General features: G+C 40.5%; 2 protein-coding genes across 2 annotated transcripts in view; one reads left to right on the forward strand and one right to left on the reverse strand.

Annotated features, from left to right (window-relative positions):
- Positions 1-14,370, reverse strand: part of LOC311077566 (uncharacterized protein) — a 578,304-nt gene that overhangs the window by 320,720 nt on the left and 243,214 nt on the right. The gene's annotated exons all lie outside the window — the stretch shown is intronic.
- Positions 1-14,370, forward strand: part of LOC311077573 (deoxynucleoside triphosphate triphosphohydrolase SAMHD1-like) — a 52,117-nt gene that overhangs the window by 31,107 nt on the left and 6,640 nt on the right. The window contains exons 7-12 of the mRNA XM_084106104.1: positions 4,010-4,156; positions 4,256-4,356; positions 8,047-8,167; positions 12,010-12,101; positions 12,589-12,674; positions 12,824-13,167. Coding sequence (XP_083962230.1) covers positions 4,010-4,156; positions 4,256-4,356; positions 8,047-8,167; positions 12,010-12,101; positions 12,589-12,674; positions 12,824-13,167 — 891 coding nt within the window. The remainder of the gene's footprint in view (positions 1-4,009; positions 4,157-4,255; positions 4,357-8,046; positions 8,168-12,009; positions 12,102-12,588; positions 12,675-12,823; positions 13,168-14,370) is intronic.

The following is a 14,370-nucleotide window of genomic DNA, read 5'->3' on the forward strand; positions in this document are numbered from 1 at the left end:
CCGATATGAAGACCAGCTTCTACAGCACGTATTTCATTGTACCCAAGAAAAGCAGTGGGTTATGACCTATCTTGGACCTGCGCGTCCTGAACCGGTCCCTTCACAGGCTGCTGTTCAGGATGCTTAAGCAGAAACGCATTTTCAAATGCATCCATCCCCAAGATAGGTTTGCAGCGATCGACCTGAAGGACGCGTACTTTCATGTCTCAATTCTTCCTTCGACACAGACCGTTTCTTCGCTTTGCGTTCAAAGAACGGGCATATTAGTACAAAGTCTTACCCTTCGGACTGGCCCTGTCGCCCCGCGTCTTCACGAAAGTCATGGAGGCGGCCATTGCTCCCATGTGCAAGCGTGGTGTTCGCATTCTCAACTACCTCGACGACTGGCTCATTCTGGCCCAGTCGAGAGAGCAGTTGTGCGAACACAGGGACATGGTGCTCAGTCACCTCAGCCACTTAGGGCTTCAGGTCAACTAGGAAAAGAGCAAACTCACCCCCGGGCAGAGGATCTCTTTTCTTGGTATGGAGTTGGACTTGATCAACATGACAACGCGCCTCACCGAGACCCGCGTCCAGTCAGTGTTGAACTGCGTGGGCACGCTCAGACGCAGAACAGCGGCACCACTGAAACTTTTTCAGAGGCTCCTGGGGCATATGGCATCTGCAGCCGCGGTAACGAAGCTCGGATTGCTTCATATGAGGCCGCTCCAACACTGGCTCCACGATCGAGTCCCGAGATGGGCGTGGCAGAGCGGCTCGTGCCGGGTCCAAGTGACTCTGCACTGTCGCCAAACTCTCAGCTTGTGGTCGGACCCTTCGTTTCTGCAGGCAGGTGTTCCCCTGGAGCAAGTGTCCAGGCAATCTGTGGTCACCACAGATGCCTCTGCCACCGGCTGGGGGGCCACGTACAACGGGCATGCAGCTTCAGGGCATCAACTGCATTGGCACATCAACTGCATCGAGTTGTTAGCAGTATGTCTTGCGCTGAGCCACTTCAAAACGCCGCTACTAGGCAAGCATGTACTGGTGCGTACGGACAGCACTGCGATCGTTGCGTACATCAACCGCCAAGGTGGTCTACGCTCCCGCCACATGTCACAACTCGCCCGCCATCTCCTCCTCTGGAGTCAGAAGCATCTGAGGTCGATTCGTGCCGTTTACATTCCGGGCCTGCTCAACCGTGCAGCCGACGACAGCAGGTGCTACCGGGAGAATGGCGACTTCATCCCCAGGTGGTCCAGCTGATTTTCAGGCGCTTCGGGACCGCACAGGTAGATCTGTTTGCCGCCCCGGACAAGTCTCAGTGCCAGTTGTTTTATTCCCTGACCGAGGGGACCCTCGGCTCGGATGCTCTGGCACACAACTGGCCCCGGGGCCTACGCAAGTATGCGTTTCCCCCAGTGAGCCTTCTTGCACAGACCTTGTGCAAAGTCAGGGAGGACGAGGAGCAGGTCTTGTTAGTTGCGCCGTATTGGCCCAACCGGACCTGGTTCCCGGAACTAGTGCTCCTCGCGACAGCACCTCCCTGGCCTGCTCTCTCAGAGACGGGGCACCCTATGGCACCCATGTCCAGACCTCTGGAAACTCCATGTCTGGTCCCTCGACGGGACGCGGAGGTTCTAGGTGACCTACCCTCTGCGGTAGTTGACACCATCACTTCTGCTGCGTTGAAGTGGAACCTGTTCGTTGACTGGTGTTCTTCTCACGGGGAGAACCCCCGATCTTGCTCAATCAGAGCCATGCTTTCCTTCCTGCAAGAAGGGCTGGAGCGAAGGCTGTCTCCCTCCACCCTTAAAGTGTACGTTGCCGCTATTGCCACACATCACGATGCAGTTGAGGGTAAGTCTTTGGGAAAGCACGACCTGATCGTCAGTTTCCTGAGGCGAGCGAGGAGACTGAATCCTCCTCGCCCACTCACTATACCCTCTTGGGATTTGTCTCTGGTCCTTTCGCCACTTCAGAAACCACCCTTTGAGCCTCTGCAGTCAGCTGAATTAAAAATCCTGTCCTGTAAGACAGTACTCCTGGTTGCACTCGCCTCTATCAAGAGGGTAGGGGACCTGCATGCATTTTCCGTTGACGAATCGTGCCTAGAATTCGGCCCGGATAACTCTCACGTGATCCTGAGACCCCAGCCCAGATACGTGCCCAAGGTTCCTACCACTCCCTTCCGGGACCAGGTAGTGAACCTGCAAGCACTGCTTTCGGAGGAGGCAGACCCAGCCCTGGCTTTTCTCTGTCCCGTCCGCGCTCTGCGTCTGTGACAGAACGCAAAGCCTCAGGACCCCAGATCAGCTCTTCATCTTTTACGGAGGCCAGCAGAGGCTGTCTCCAAGCAGAGGATGGCCCACTGAATAGTGGATGCCATCGCCTTGGCTTATGAAGCCCAAGGCGTGCCCTGCCCGCCCGGGTTGAGAGCCCACTCCACTAAGGGTGTCGCTTCTTCCTGGGCGCTGGCACACAGCGCCTCGCTGACAGACATCTCTAGAGCTGCGGGCTGGGCGACACCTAACACGTTCGCTAGGTTTTATAGCCTACGTGTTGAGCCTCTTTCTTCCTGTGTGCGCGCTTCAACTAGCTGGTAACACCGAAGTTCCCGCTCTGGTGTCGGCTTGCTGCGTCACTCCCTTCCTCAGAACGGATATGTGCGCTTTTTGCTCCAGTCGAGTTCCCCACTTGGTGAACCCTGTAAGTTCCTCCGCACCCCTCCGGCAGTCGGACGTTGCGGAGCGTCCGACTCCAGGCCTAGTGCTTGTATGCTTGTGTAGCTTGTGCTAGGCTGGGTTCCATAGGTGTGATCCCTGCGGCAATCCCATATGCGTATTCTTCCACGACCAGCTCCCTGCGGTGAGCCTGTGTCTTTCCCTCGGCAGAGCCTCCTCTGCCGTCACTCTCCGGTGTAGCCTCCCCCTTCGGGCTGGAGCCACCCCAATGACATTCCATATGTTGCACTGCCCCTTCGGCCATTCCATATGTGTATTCTCCATGTTACCTCCCTTCGGGCAGGATATGGCTCCGCAGCATCCTTCTCCTGCGAAGGCCCGCTTTCCCAGTGTTATCCAAGAGTTCCACTGTGTGGGGTATAAAGGAACAGCAGTTGAACTCCCTCTACGCAGGTCTTCTGCCCCAGCCAGTTGGGGGTCTGAGAGTCTTGTGTAGGGCGCTAGATGTGGCAGCAACCGTGGCGTTTTCCAAGGGATCCCAATTACGTTGTCACGTCAACTGAAAGGGAACGTCTCGGTTACTAATGCAACCCTCGTTCCCTGAAGGAGGGAACGGGAGACGTAACGTCCCGTCGCCACGGATGCTGACCATCGCTGTTTTGCTGAACACGTCTCGGCTCCTCAGCGTAAAACAATATGCGACGCACCTGCTGCTCGTTATATGCTCGTGCTGCAAGTAGAGCAGCTGATGCAATTATCGTATGCCAATATGCATTGGCTCGTTTTAATACACTCAAAGTAGATTGGTCTCTCAAGGCGATCCCAATTACGTTGTCTCGACGTCTCCCATTCCCTCCTTCAGAGAACGAGGGTTACATTAGTAACCGAGACTTTTTCATGCTTTTTTAAATAACGAATTCGATTTTACAGTGTGGATAAAGGGCAGAAACTACATGTTGACCAATCAGAAGTCCTATCCTTCCTTGGTACCAGAGGTCTTTTTCTTGACCTCTATGAGGTGCCTGGCTGTTGTCCTAGCATCTTTATATGATGGCATTGGACAGTTTGTTTGTATTAGTCCACCAAGATCCAATCAATATGCAGCAAACCTTTCTCCACTGGTACGGACAGAGAGGGGCCAGGCCATGAACTGGGCCCTGGAATGTGCTGTTCACACTAAGCACTTTAACACATAAAAGACTGCTTTCTTTTATAAATATTAACATTTGCATGCGTTTAAGTGTACACAAACTCTAAGATCAATTCTGTGCATACATTTTATAATTGAGGCTCTCTTTATTTAATGTTTGAAACAGTTCATGTATGTGAGTCTGTGTTACTTTCAGAATGAAAACGCTTCAATTGAGATGTTTGATCACATGGTACAAGAGAATGGACTGCAGTCCGTGATGACAAAGTATAAACTGGAGATTAAGAAAGACCTGATCTTTATTAAAGAATTAATTCAGGGGGTGGATACTTCAGAGATAGAGGTACAAATTCCAGTAAACTGCCATTGCAGCCAATTTATATCAAACTATAAAGTGTTTAAGATGAGCTGGTAAAAGTAGCCTATTTTCATTTTTTTTCAGTGGCCAGCGAAAGGCAGACTTGATGACAGCGCTTTCCTGTATGAGATTGTGTCAAATAAACGTAACGGCATTGGTGTGGACAAATGGGACTGTTTTGCCCGGTAAATATATGACAATAAACATTCAAATGCAACTTATGCACAGCAAACACTCCAGTGTTAAATAAACTCTCCACAATAATTTTTTTGTATCAGAACAACTTTTATGAAATACTTTGGATTACACTGAAAATGCTAAAAAAAAATTATGCTGTACAAGGACAGTGCAGCTATAATCAGTAAATAAACCTAAATCAGAGATTAGGCTCCAAATGAGTTCAGTGATTCAGATCAAATAATGATTATGTAAAAACACAACCAACACAACTGGATCACCGTTTCTCATTGTTCGTCTGGCTGTTATAACTCAGGTACAGCAGCCAAACAAAATCTAAATTTCAAACTGTAAAGGTCAAAAGCCCCAAACAATGATCACCATAGTGATGACTTAAAACTTGTGATTTTCTCCTTTGGTGATTCTGCTTGTTAACATCAGGTGTCTTCAATAATGTTCAATCATCCCAAGAGAGTTTATTTAACACTGGAGTTTTTGCAGGACAAGAAATAACACCTGATGTCCATGGATGGGTTCACTCATCATACAAGTAGAGTTATTTGCCTTGGATAAACTTCTATTCTGACATATACAGAAGGCTACAATTTATAAATTAAATGAATTAATAGAAACTAAAAATGAAATATTATTAAATGAAATTGATCAATGTACTTGATGAAAAAGTTTAATTGTAAAAATAAAAAGTATGTTTTGTGGTGAACATAAGATCAATGATTTATGATAATTCACAATATATTATTATAGGAAATGCATACTGTTTTTTTTTTTTTTTTTTTAAATAATATTCAAAATATTCAAAATCAAAATAAATAAAAAATGTAAGATTTGTAGGATTTATAAATAAAGGGATCTAATAGCAAAGGAAATAAGATAAAATAACCTGAGCTGAATAAAACATACATCTCCTGTTTGGGTACAGATCCAGAAGGGATGGAGTAAAGACAGGAAATTTTATGAGAGATGCAAAAAAGTCAGAAAATAAAGGGACACACACACACACACACACACACACACACACACCTCATAGTCTGGTTTACTATGTATACTGTACAAACTGTATATTCTCCCCCTTACACTAACCCTATCCATCACAGAAAACTATCTGCATTTTTACATTTTCAAAAATACGTCACTTATTATGATTTTATAAGATGTTTTCGTCATGGAGACTAAAACTAAAAAATTTCCTCTCTACTCATTACATACAAAACAAAATAAAAAATACAGTAACTTACAGGCAATTTTGGTTGCCAGTAAGCCTGTAAATTTACAAGAGTACCATAAATCTTCAACTTCAATTATACTGTAAAAAAAAAGCAAAACAAGAGCAATTTACAGTTATTTACTTTAATCTTTACAGTATGTTACTGTAAATAATACCATGCACTGAATTAAAACCTGAGTTAACTAATTTAATTTGAGGACACATATTAACTTAAATTAGTTGATTGCCATTTCATATTTATAATGTGAATTTATATAAAAAAAAGAAAGCTTCTTAAAAAAAAAAAAAACTTAAATGAGTTAACTAAACATCAATTTAACTCAACCGTCTTGCAGATGCTTTTAACAAAAATATCATCACTGCATGAGCAACTACACAGTCACCACCTGTTAAATAAAACAACTTGCAACATAATCTCAATGATTGTCGATCTTCTCCTGGACTGAAGCACAGGCTATACTCTTCAGCACAATGGTGACCCACATAACTCAGACGGTTTGATTTTACAGTAAACTACTAACTTCCTGCCACAGCCTTATATTAAATCAATTGAAGATAAAAGAAGACATTAAATCTTTCAAGAGATTATTTTTTCTGTGGCTGCTGTAACTGTGTGTACATAAGACACATTTTTTTTATAACAAAAAAAGCCAAGAGAAAATAGATCTGGCGACAAAGACTGTGTATTGATAATGTCATCAGTAAAGTATGTAAGTCAGTAGTGAACTGATTTCATCCAGAGTCTAATCTCTTATGATCTGGGTCTTTCCAAGTTGTTGATTTTGATCTATGTGTGTGTTCAAGAGAAACCATTACTTAAAGGATTAGTTCACTTTCAAAACAAATTTTGCTGATAATTTACTCACCCCGATGTCATCCAAGATATCCATGTCTTTCTTTCTTCAGTCGAAAAGAAATTAAGGTTTTTGAGGAAAACATTCCAGGATTTTTCTACACAGAATGGACTTCAATGGTAACCAACTATACCAATGTTCAAAGAAGGTTCAAATGTCCGTCTCAATGCAAAAGTACAAAGTCTCGACACAATCCCAGTCGAGAAATAAGGTTTTATCTTGCGAAACGATCTGTCATTTTCTAAAAAAAAAAAAAATTATATATACTTTTTAACCACAAATGCCTGTCTTGTACCATCTCTGAGATGCGCCATGTATTACATCAGGGTTCCTCAAACTCGGTCCTGGAGGGCCACTGTCCTGCACAGTTTAGCTCCAACCCTGATCAAACACACCTAGCTGTGAGTTTCTAGTGATCCTGAAGACATTGATTAGCTTGCTCAGGTGTGTTAGATCAGGGTTGGAGCTAAACTCTGCAGGACAGCGGCCCTCCAGGACCGAGTTTGAGGAACTCTGTATTACGTCATCGCGTTGGAAAGGTCCCATAGATGGCACGCTTTTACCTTGCGCACGAGCAGATCCGTTTCCTCGCTAGAGAAGCGTTCAGTTTTTTTCTTCATGTAAATAACGAATCCACCATGGCGCGAGCACAACTGGCTTTTAAAGGGAATGGGAGATGAGACTCTGTTTGGCTTATTTCATGTTATGCCCAAAACACACCCATTGCTCATTAAGGCAATAGGGACAATACTTTAGGCCACGCGCCGGCAGCACCAACCATTTTTCCTGTAATTTTTTTGCACTTGCGGCCTGCGCTTTGGACCATGCGCTTAGATCGTTACAATAGGGCCCGAAACGTTTTTTTAAACAGTATATATTTGAATACATAACCAAATCTCATGATGAATCACAAATCTAATAAAATCAATAATGTGAAATAATGTGTAACTTCATCTGCATTATGTATGAATATACTCTGGTTGAGATTAGTGTATCAAGATACTAGTTGCTAAATAGATCAACATCAACATACAGCCATCAACATCTGATCATATTTTCCCTGGACTTTTACTGCCATAACAAATGTGTCTTATAAACAGACAGTTACAGAAGCCTGAGCAAAAACGAATAATGAAAATGTTAAGGGCCAATAGCCCAACTAAAGCAAACACTGATCTCCATCATGGTAACTTAAAATGAAGTATTTTAAATAAATCATTAACATCTAAACCTCTGTTAAATCTCAATAAGAACTTCTGTAGACATCTGACAGAAATACAGTCAGCCTGGTTAGTAATAAGTGAAGCTGGTAATGCTGTTTGTGGAGTTGTTTAATCCTCCTCTGCTGAGATCTTCACAGATTTAATGTCTTCTTTTCTCTTCAGCTGATTTCATCTAAGGCTGTGGCTGAAGTCAGTTGTTTACTGTAAAATATAATAGTCAAAATTACTAAACAAAAAAAGTTAATTTCTGTGCATTTATTTGTGAACTCAAAGACTGGGTAGTAAATGTTGAACTGATGTTAAACTGTGTCATGGTTGTCATGGTTTGTGTACATTTTTACACAAAAATATTTACAGCACTTTTTTTTCTTACAGAGACTGTCATCACCTTGGAATTTCAAACAGTTTTGACCATCAGCGGCTGCTGAAATTTGCTCGAGTGTGTGAATTGGATATGAATGGATGCAAGAGGCTGTCTATCTGCTACAGGGAAAAGGTATCTGATATATTTGATTAGGGCTGGGCGATATATTGCACGATATTGTTATGCGCATCTCGTCAGTAAAGCCGGTTCCTTGATTAGTAGTAAATCGCCATCACCTGCTTTCAGATGGAGCGGCATTTACTACAAAGAGCCATAGTTAACTGACAAGCTGAGCCATATCACATCAATATCGCGGACGTATCGCCAGCGATAATTAATGCGATATGGCTCAGCTTGTCAGTTAACTACGGCTCTTTGTACACAGCAAAAACTCCAGTGTTAATTTAACACTCCTGGGAGTGTATATGAACACTCAAGAGTGTTGAAGTTAATGAGATAATTAAGTGATTAATTTAGTGATGATTGAACATTATTGAAGACACCTGATGTTAACAAGCAGAATCACTGAAGGAGAAAATCTCAAATTGTAAGCCACCGTTATGGCGATCATTGTTTGCTTTAGTTGGGCTCTTGACCCTTATCTTATTAATTTTAGATTTTGTTTGGCTGCTGTATCTGAGTTATAACTGCCAGATGAATGAAAGAAAAATGTGATCTGATGGTGTTGGTTATATTATGACATTCATCATTTGAACTTGATCACTGAACTCATTAAGATCCTTCTTTCTGACTTCAATTTGCGTTGTTGGTTACAGCATAATTGTGAATCTGCATAAATGCCCAGAATTTTTGATATAATATAAAGGATTTCTTAAAAGTTGTTTAAAAAAAATCACACTTTTAGGCACACACAGACGTCAAGATTCAGTCTATGCATCTCAACAATGGTGACGAGCAGAATATTCAATTATGAAAAGTAAATTACATAGACAATTCAGATCATAATTTATTCATACCGCAATGCATGATGGGAGACATTAATGAGTTGTGATTGGTGGCAGCCACTGCAACATGCTTTATTATTGTCACCATTGTTGAGATTCACAGGCTGATTATTGATGTCTGTGTTTTAAATTAATTTAGTTGAAAGTCTTTTGATCAGAACAATTTTTATTATATATTTTGGATAAGTAAAGTACTGATAATCATAGGCTGAAAAACCACAAACCTGCTGCTAACAAGTTAAACCAAACTATCTCAATAAGTTTCATTTTTCAGATCACAGCATGATTATGTCAAAACACAACCAACACTATCAGATCACATTTTACTTTGTTCATTTAACTGTTATAAATCAATAACAGCAGACGAACAACAGTAAAAATTGAAATAAACATATAAGGTTCAAGAGCCCAACTAAAGCAAACAATGATCGCCATAATGGTAACTTACAATTTGTGATTTTCTCCTTCAGTGATTCTGCTTGTTAACATCAGGTGTCTTCAATAATGCTCAATAATCACTAAATTAATCTCTTAATTATCTCATTAACTTTAACACTCTTGAGTGTTAATTTAACGCTCATATTTTAACACTTTACACTCTTGAGTGTGGACTCATATACACTCCTAGCCCCAGGAGTGTTAATTTAACACCGCTCCATCTGAAAGCAGGTGATGGTGATTTACTACTAATCAAGGAACCGGCTTTACTGACGAGATGCGCATAACAATATTGTGCAATATATCGCCCAGCCCTAGTCCACACTACAGAGTGTTAAAATTAACACTGAAGCAGTGTTGAAGTTAATGAGATAATTAAGTGATTAATTAAGTGATGATTGGCCATTAGTGGTGACACCTGATGATAACAAGCAGACTCACTGAAGGAAAGAGAAACAAGAACAGAAAAAAGAGAAACACAAGAACTACTGACTTCAAGCCATTATTGCACTTATTATTTTACCAGTTTGACTTTATTTCTGTCATACATCTACACACGGTCTTATTTAGATTTAACAGAAGTTTAGATGGTAATGTTTTATGGAATGTTTCGTTTCATGTCACCATTATGGTGGTCCGTGTTTGCTTTAGTTGGGCTCTTGACCAGTGGTTCTCAACTCCAGTCCTCGTGACCCGTTGCTCTGCACATTTTGTATTTCTCTCTTATCTGACACACTCAGTTCAGTTCATGGAGTCTCTCCTGACGAGCTGATGATCTGGTCCAGGTGTGTTAAATAAGGGAGACATAGGACTGGAGTTGAGAACCTCTGCTCTTGACCCTTTACTTTTTAACATTAGTGTTTCTCTGGTTGCTACAACTCTGTGTTTATAAAGCACATTTGTTGTGGCAAGAGAAACTGTGACTTTGGCTGTGTTTCCTGAAAGCATCGCAAGCCTAATTTGATCGTACAGACCATTTGTTGCAGTTGGTCTGAGATCAAGTTAGGTTTAAGATGGTTTGCAGCCCTGGTTATGTTTCTATGATGAAATTATTAGTGTCTTGATTCAATGATGGCACCCATCATTATAAACTAATTATCCAAATGCTTTATTAATTTTTCACTACAGTAGTTACTCCCAGGAATGTTTTAGGAATCTGAAGGTTTTAATATCGCAGACATCAAGAATCTACATATGAATCTCAACAATGGTGACAATCAAACAAATGCTTAATGTTGCAGTGCATGATGGGAGCCACCAATCAGAGCGCATCAATGGCTGACATCATGCATTGCAGCATGAATAAATTATGCAGCTGAATTGTCCTGTAATTTTCATTGTTTGCTTTTATTTTGCTATTGTTTTATCACTTTGTTGTGTGATGTTCAGAGTTGATCTGTTTGTCACTAGTTTGTTTATTGTCACCATTGTTGAGATTCATATGCTGATTCTTGATGTCTGTGTGTTTAAACACAATAACTTCTGTGCAAGTATTTTCAAAATTTTTGATATTGCTGTTGGATCTCAAACTGTAGAATCTCAGAGCTACAATCACCAATAATAAAACAAGACATCAAGCATATAGTCAGAGATTCATGCTGATAATGTCATTTTCATCAAAACATATTGTCAGCAGGTCATGTTTTCTCTTGCAGTAACAAATGTGCTTTATAAACACAATGTTGGAACAGTCAGAGAAAAACTAATGTTAAAAAATAAAGGGTCAAGAGCCCAACTTAAGCAAGCACTGATCACCATAATGGTAACTTGAAAAGAAAAATTCCATAAAACATTACCGTCTAAACTTCTGTTGAATCTCAAGAACTTTTGTCGATGTATGACAGAAATAAAGTCAAACTGGTAATAATAAGTGCAACAATGTGTAATGACTCGAAGTCAGTTGTAGTTCTTGTGTTTCTCTTTTTTCTGTTATTGTTTTTTCTCTTTCCGTCAATGATTCTGCTTATTAACATAAGGTATCTTCAATAATGCTCAATCATCACTTAATTAATCACTTAATTATCTCATTAACTTCAACACTGCTTCAGTGTTAACTTAATTATCTCATTAACTTCAACACTGCTTCAGTGTTAATTTTAACACTCTGCAGTGTGGACACATATGTACACTGAGGAGTGTTAATTTAACACTGGGGATTTTGCTGTGGAGATTTGCAGTTTTGTCATGTTTACATTTTCACATTTTAAAGTTCAGTGATTGCTTTAATTTCTGTTTAGAGAATGTTTTCACTTTTACCTGACAAAATAAAAAAAGGAGGGAAAATATAGTCCAGTTTCAGGCTTGTTTGTATCTTTAATTATTATGAGTAATTTTTTTATGGACAGGACAGACTTGACCACCTATGATCTGTTTCCTTAATGATTTGACCATCGTTGACACTTGGGTCAAAATATCTTTGCTAATAACTCAGCAAGTGTTTTATTGTTTAAACTAATCAACAACAGATGTAGATCTAATTCCATGTATTAGTAATGCATGGAAAACCCATTCCTGTTTTTGCATGAGACACAAATGGTTCTGATCCATTGGGGTTTTTTTTCTCTCTAACAGGAGGAAGATAATATTCGTGACATGTTTCGCACCCAATACACTCTGAACCGCCAAGCCTACGAGCACAAGACTGTCTGCATTATTGAAACCAAGTAAGCTTTGTTATTGTAAAATATGCATTAAATCTGTTTTTGGCAGGTGCCACTAATTAAATAGTTCCCTCTTTGACGCTGTGCCATGGTGTTGATGATATGAGGAACACCTTCATTCACTGTAAAAAATAAAGTTGAGCTAACTTAAAAAAAAATAAGGCAACCTATCGCATTCAACTTTTTAAGTTAACTCAACTACGTTTAAATGACAACGATATGCTTAAAACTGAGAAATGTTTCCTTTGAGTTTCCTTCCGTGTAGACGACACCACTGTCAAAACAATCCCCATTCACAGTAGTAGAATGCAGTCGCCTTAGTGCTATAATGAAAAATAATAAAAATAATTGGTAAGAGGATAATGACAATGACCACAATCGAATACAAATAATTGAAAACTATTTGCTCAGGTGGTTGCTGGGAGTTATTTTCTTAGCATGCTATGTTATTTCATTAATATGTATATCTTTTTCTTTCTTTGCATATTAGGATTAACGAAACCTTGAAAAAAGCTGACAGCCACTTCCAGTTCTCTACAGCAATACATGACATGGAAGAATACACTAAGCTCACAGGTCAGATGAAAACTTATATATGGAACTAAAAAGATAAGGAATGTAGGAGAGGGGGGTCATATTCAATTCAATGTTTTCATTAAATTATTGTTAGGAATGTTTCAACTACAATACTGAAGAAAATAATTATGTTCTCCCTTTTCTAACAGATCACATTTTTGAGAAGATCATGTACCCAGAGTTTGATCACCATAAAATACTTGAGTATGCCAAGAGAAACCTTGAAGATGGCCAAACAAACCCAGATAATGTAATAGAAATACTTGACGAAGCTAAAGAGAAACTCACAAAGGCGAAAGAAAATCTTGAAAAAGTGCAACAAATCATTGATAAAGCTAAAGAAGAACCTGGAAAAGCCAAAGAAATTATTCAGAAAGGAATATCTGAAAATGGCCTTCATGATGCCAGAAAAAATGCTGAGAATATTGTCAAAAGGTGCCTGCCAAAGTTTGTGGGAGATGCCAAACTGGAGAGAAATGGGCAAATCTCACTGGTATTTAACATTTAACTAAAATAGACTTCATTAACTCTTCCCCACTAGCATTTTTAAAAGAGGTTCCAGCCTCTGCTTTAATATATATATGGCAAATATATATATACACATGTGAATCACACACACATAAACTCCCAGGAGAGTTAATTTAACACTGGAGTTTTTGCTGTGTACACGGATTGCTATATAGCACTTAAAGTGGTTCCCCTATGATTACAATCCAATGAACCACTTTTAGTGCTATTTAGCATCATTTTTGTTTAAAGTATAGTTATTCAACCCGAACCTCCATTGCAAGGACAACTCGAGCACGTTTCTCAGTGATACACTACTCAGTTTGAGGGACATTATGAGATGTTTGGAAATAGGCTCATTTTACAACAGTTAAACAGTTGAGTTTTACCATTTTCGAATCCATTCAGCCGAACTCCGGGTCTGGCGGTACCACTTTTAGCATAGCTTAGCATAGATCATTGAATCGGACAAGACCATTAGCATCTCTCTCAAAAAAATGACCAAAGAGTTTCGATATTTTTCCTATTTAAAACTTGACTCTTCTGTAGTTATCGTGTACTAAGGCCGACGGAAAATGTAAAGTTGCGATTTTCTAGGCTTATATGGCTAGGAACTATACTCTCATTCCTGCGTAATAATCAAGAAACTTTGCTGCCGTACCATGAGTCCAGCAGGCGTAATGATATGACGCAGCGCCTGAAAATAGTCCCCAGCTCGGTATAACTTCCAACGTGACTGGGACTAAGTTTGTCTAACCTATTAGACCTATTTTCAGGCGCTGCGTCATTATGCCTGCTGGACTCATTGTCCGATTCAATGATCTATGTTAAGCTATGCTAAAAGTGGTACCGCCAGACCCGGAGATCGGCTGAATGGATTTGAAAACGGTAAAACTCAACTGTTTAACTCTGGGGGAGTTGTAAAATGAGCCTATTTCCCAAAAAAGTGGAGTATCCCTTTAACAAGTGTATGTCCATCAACAAACCCATGACTATATTTCTAATTTATTGAGGTGCACATGCAGGAACTGTATCAATAACGGTGCATATGTCCGCCCAGCACTAACGTGAATGACTGATGTAACATTGTAAAACAAATCTTGCTCCATCCTTTATCTTTACCCAAAGTAGAGAACGACAGACAATCTGCATTAATAGACAGAGTTTTAGGTAATAGTGTCCCACAGCT

Source organism: Abramis brama (assembly GCF_963993115.1).
Source record: "Abramis brama genome assembly, chromosome: 2".
Taxonomy (NCBI): domain Eukaryota; kingdom Metazoa; phylum Chordata; class Actinopteri; order Cypriniformes; family Leuciscidae; genus Abramis; species Abramis brama.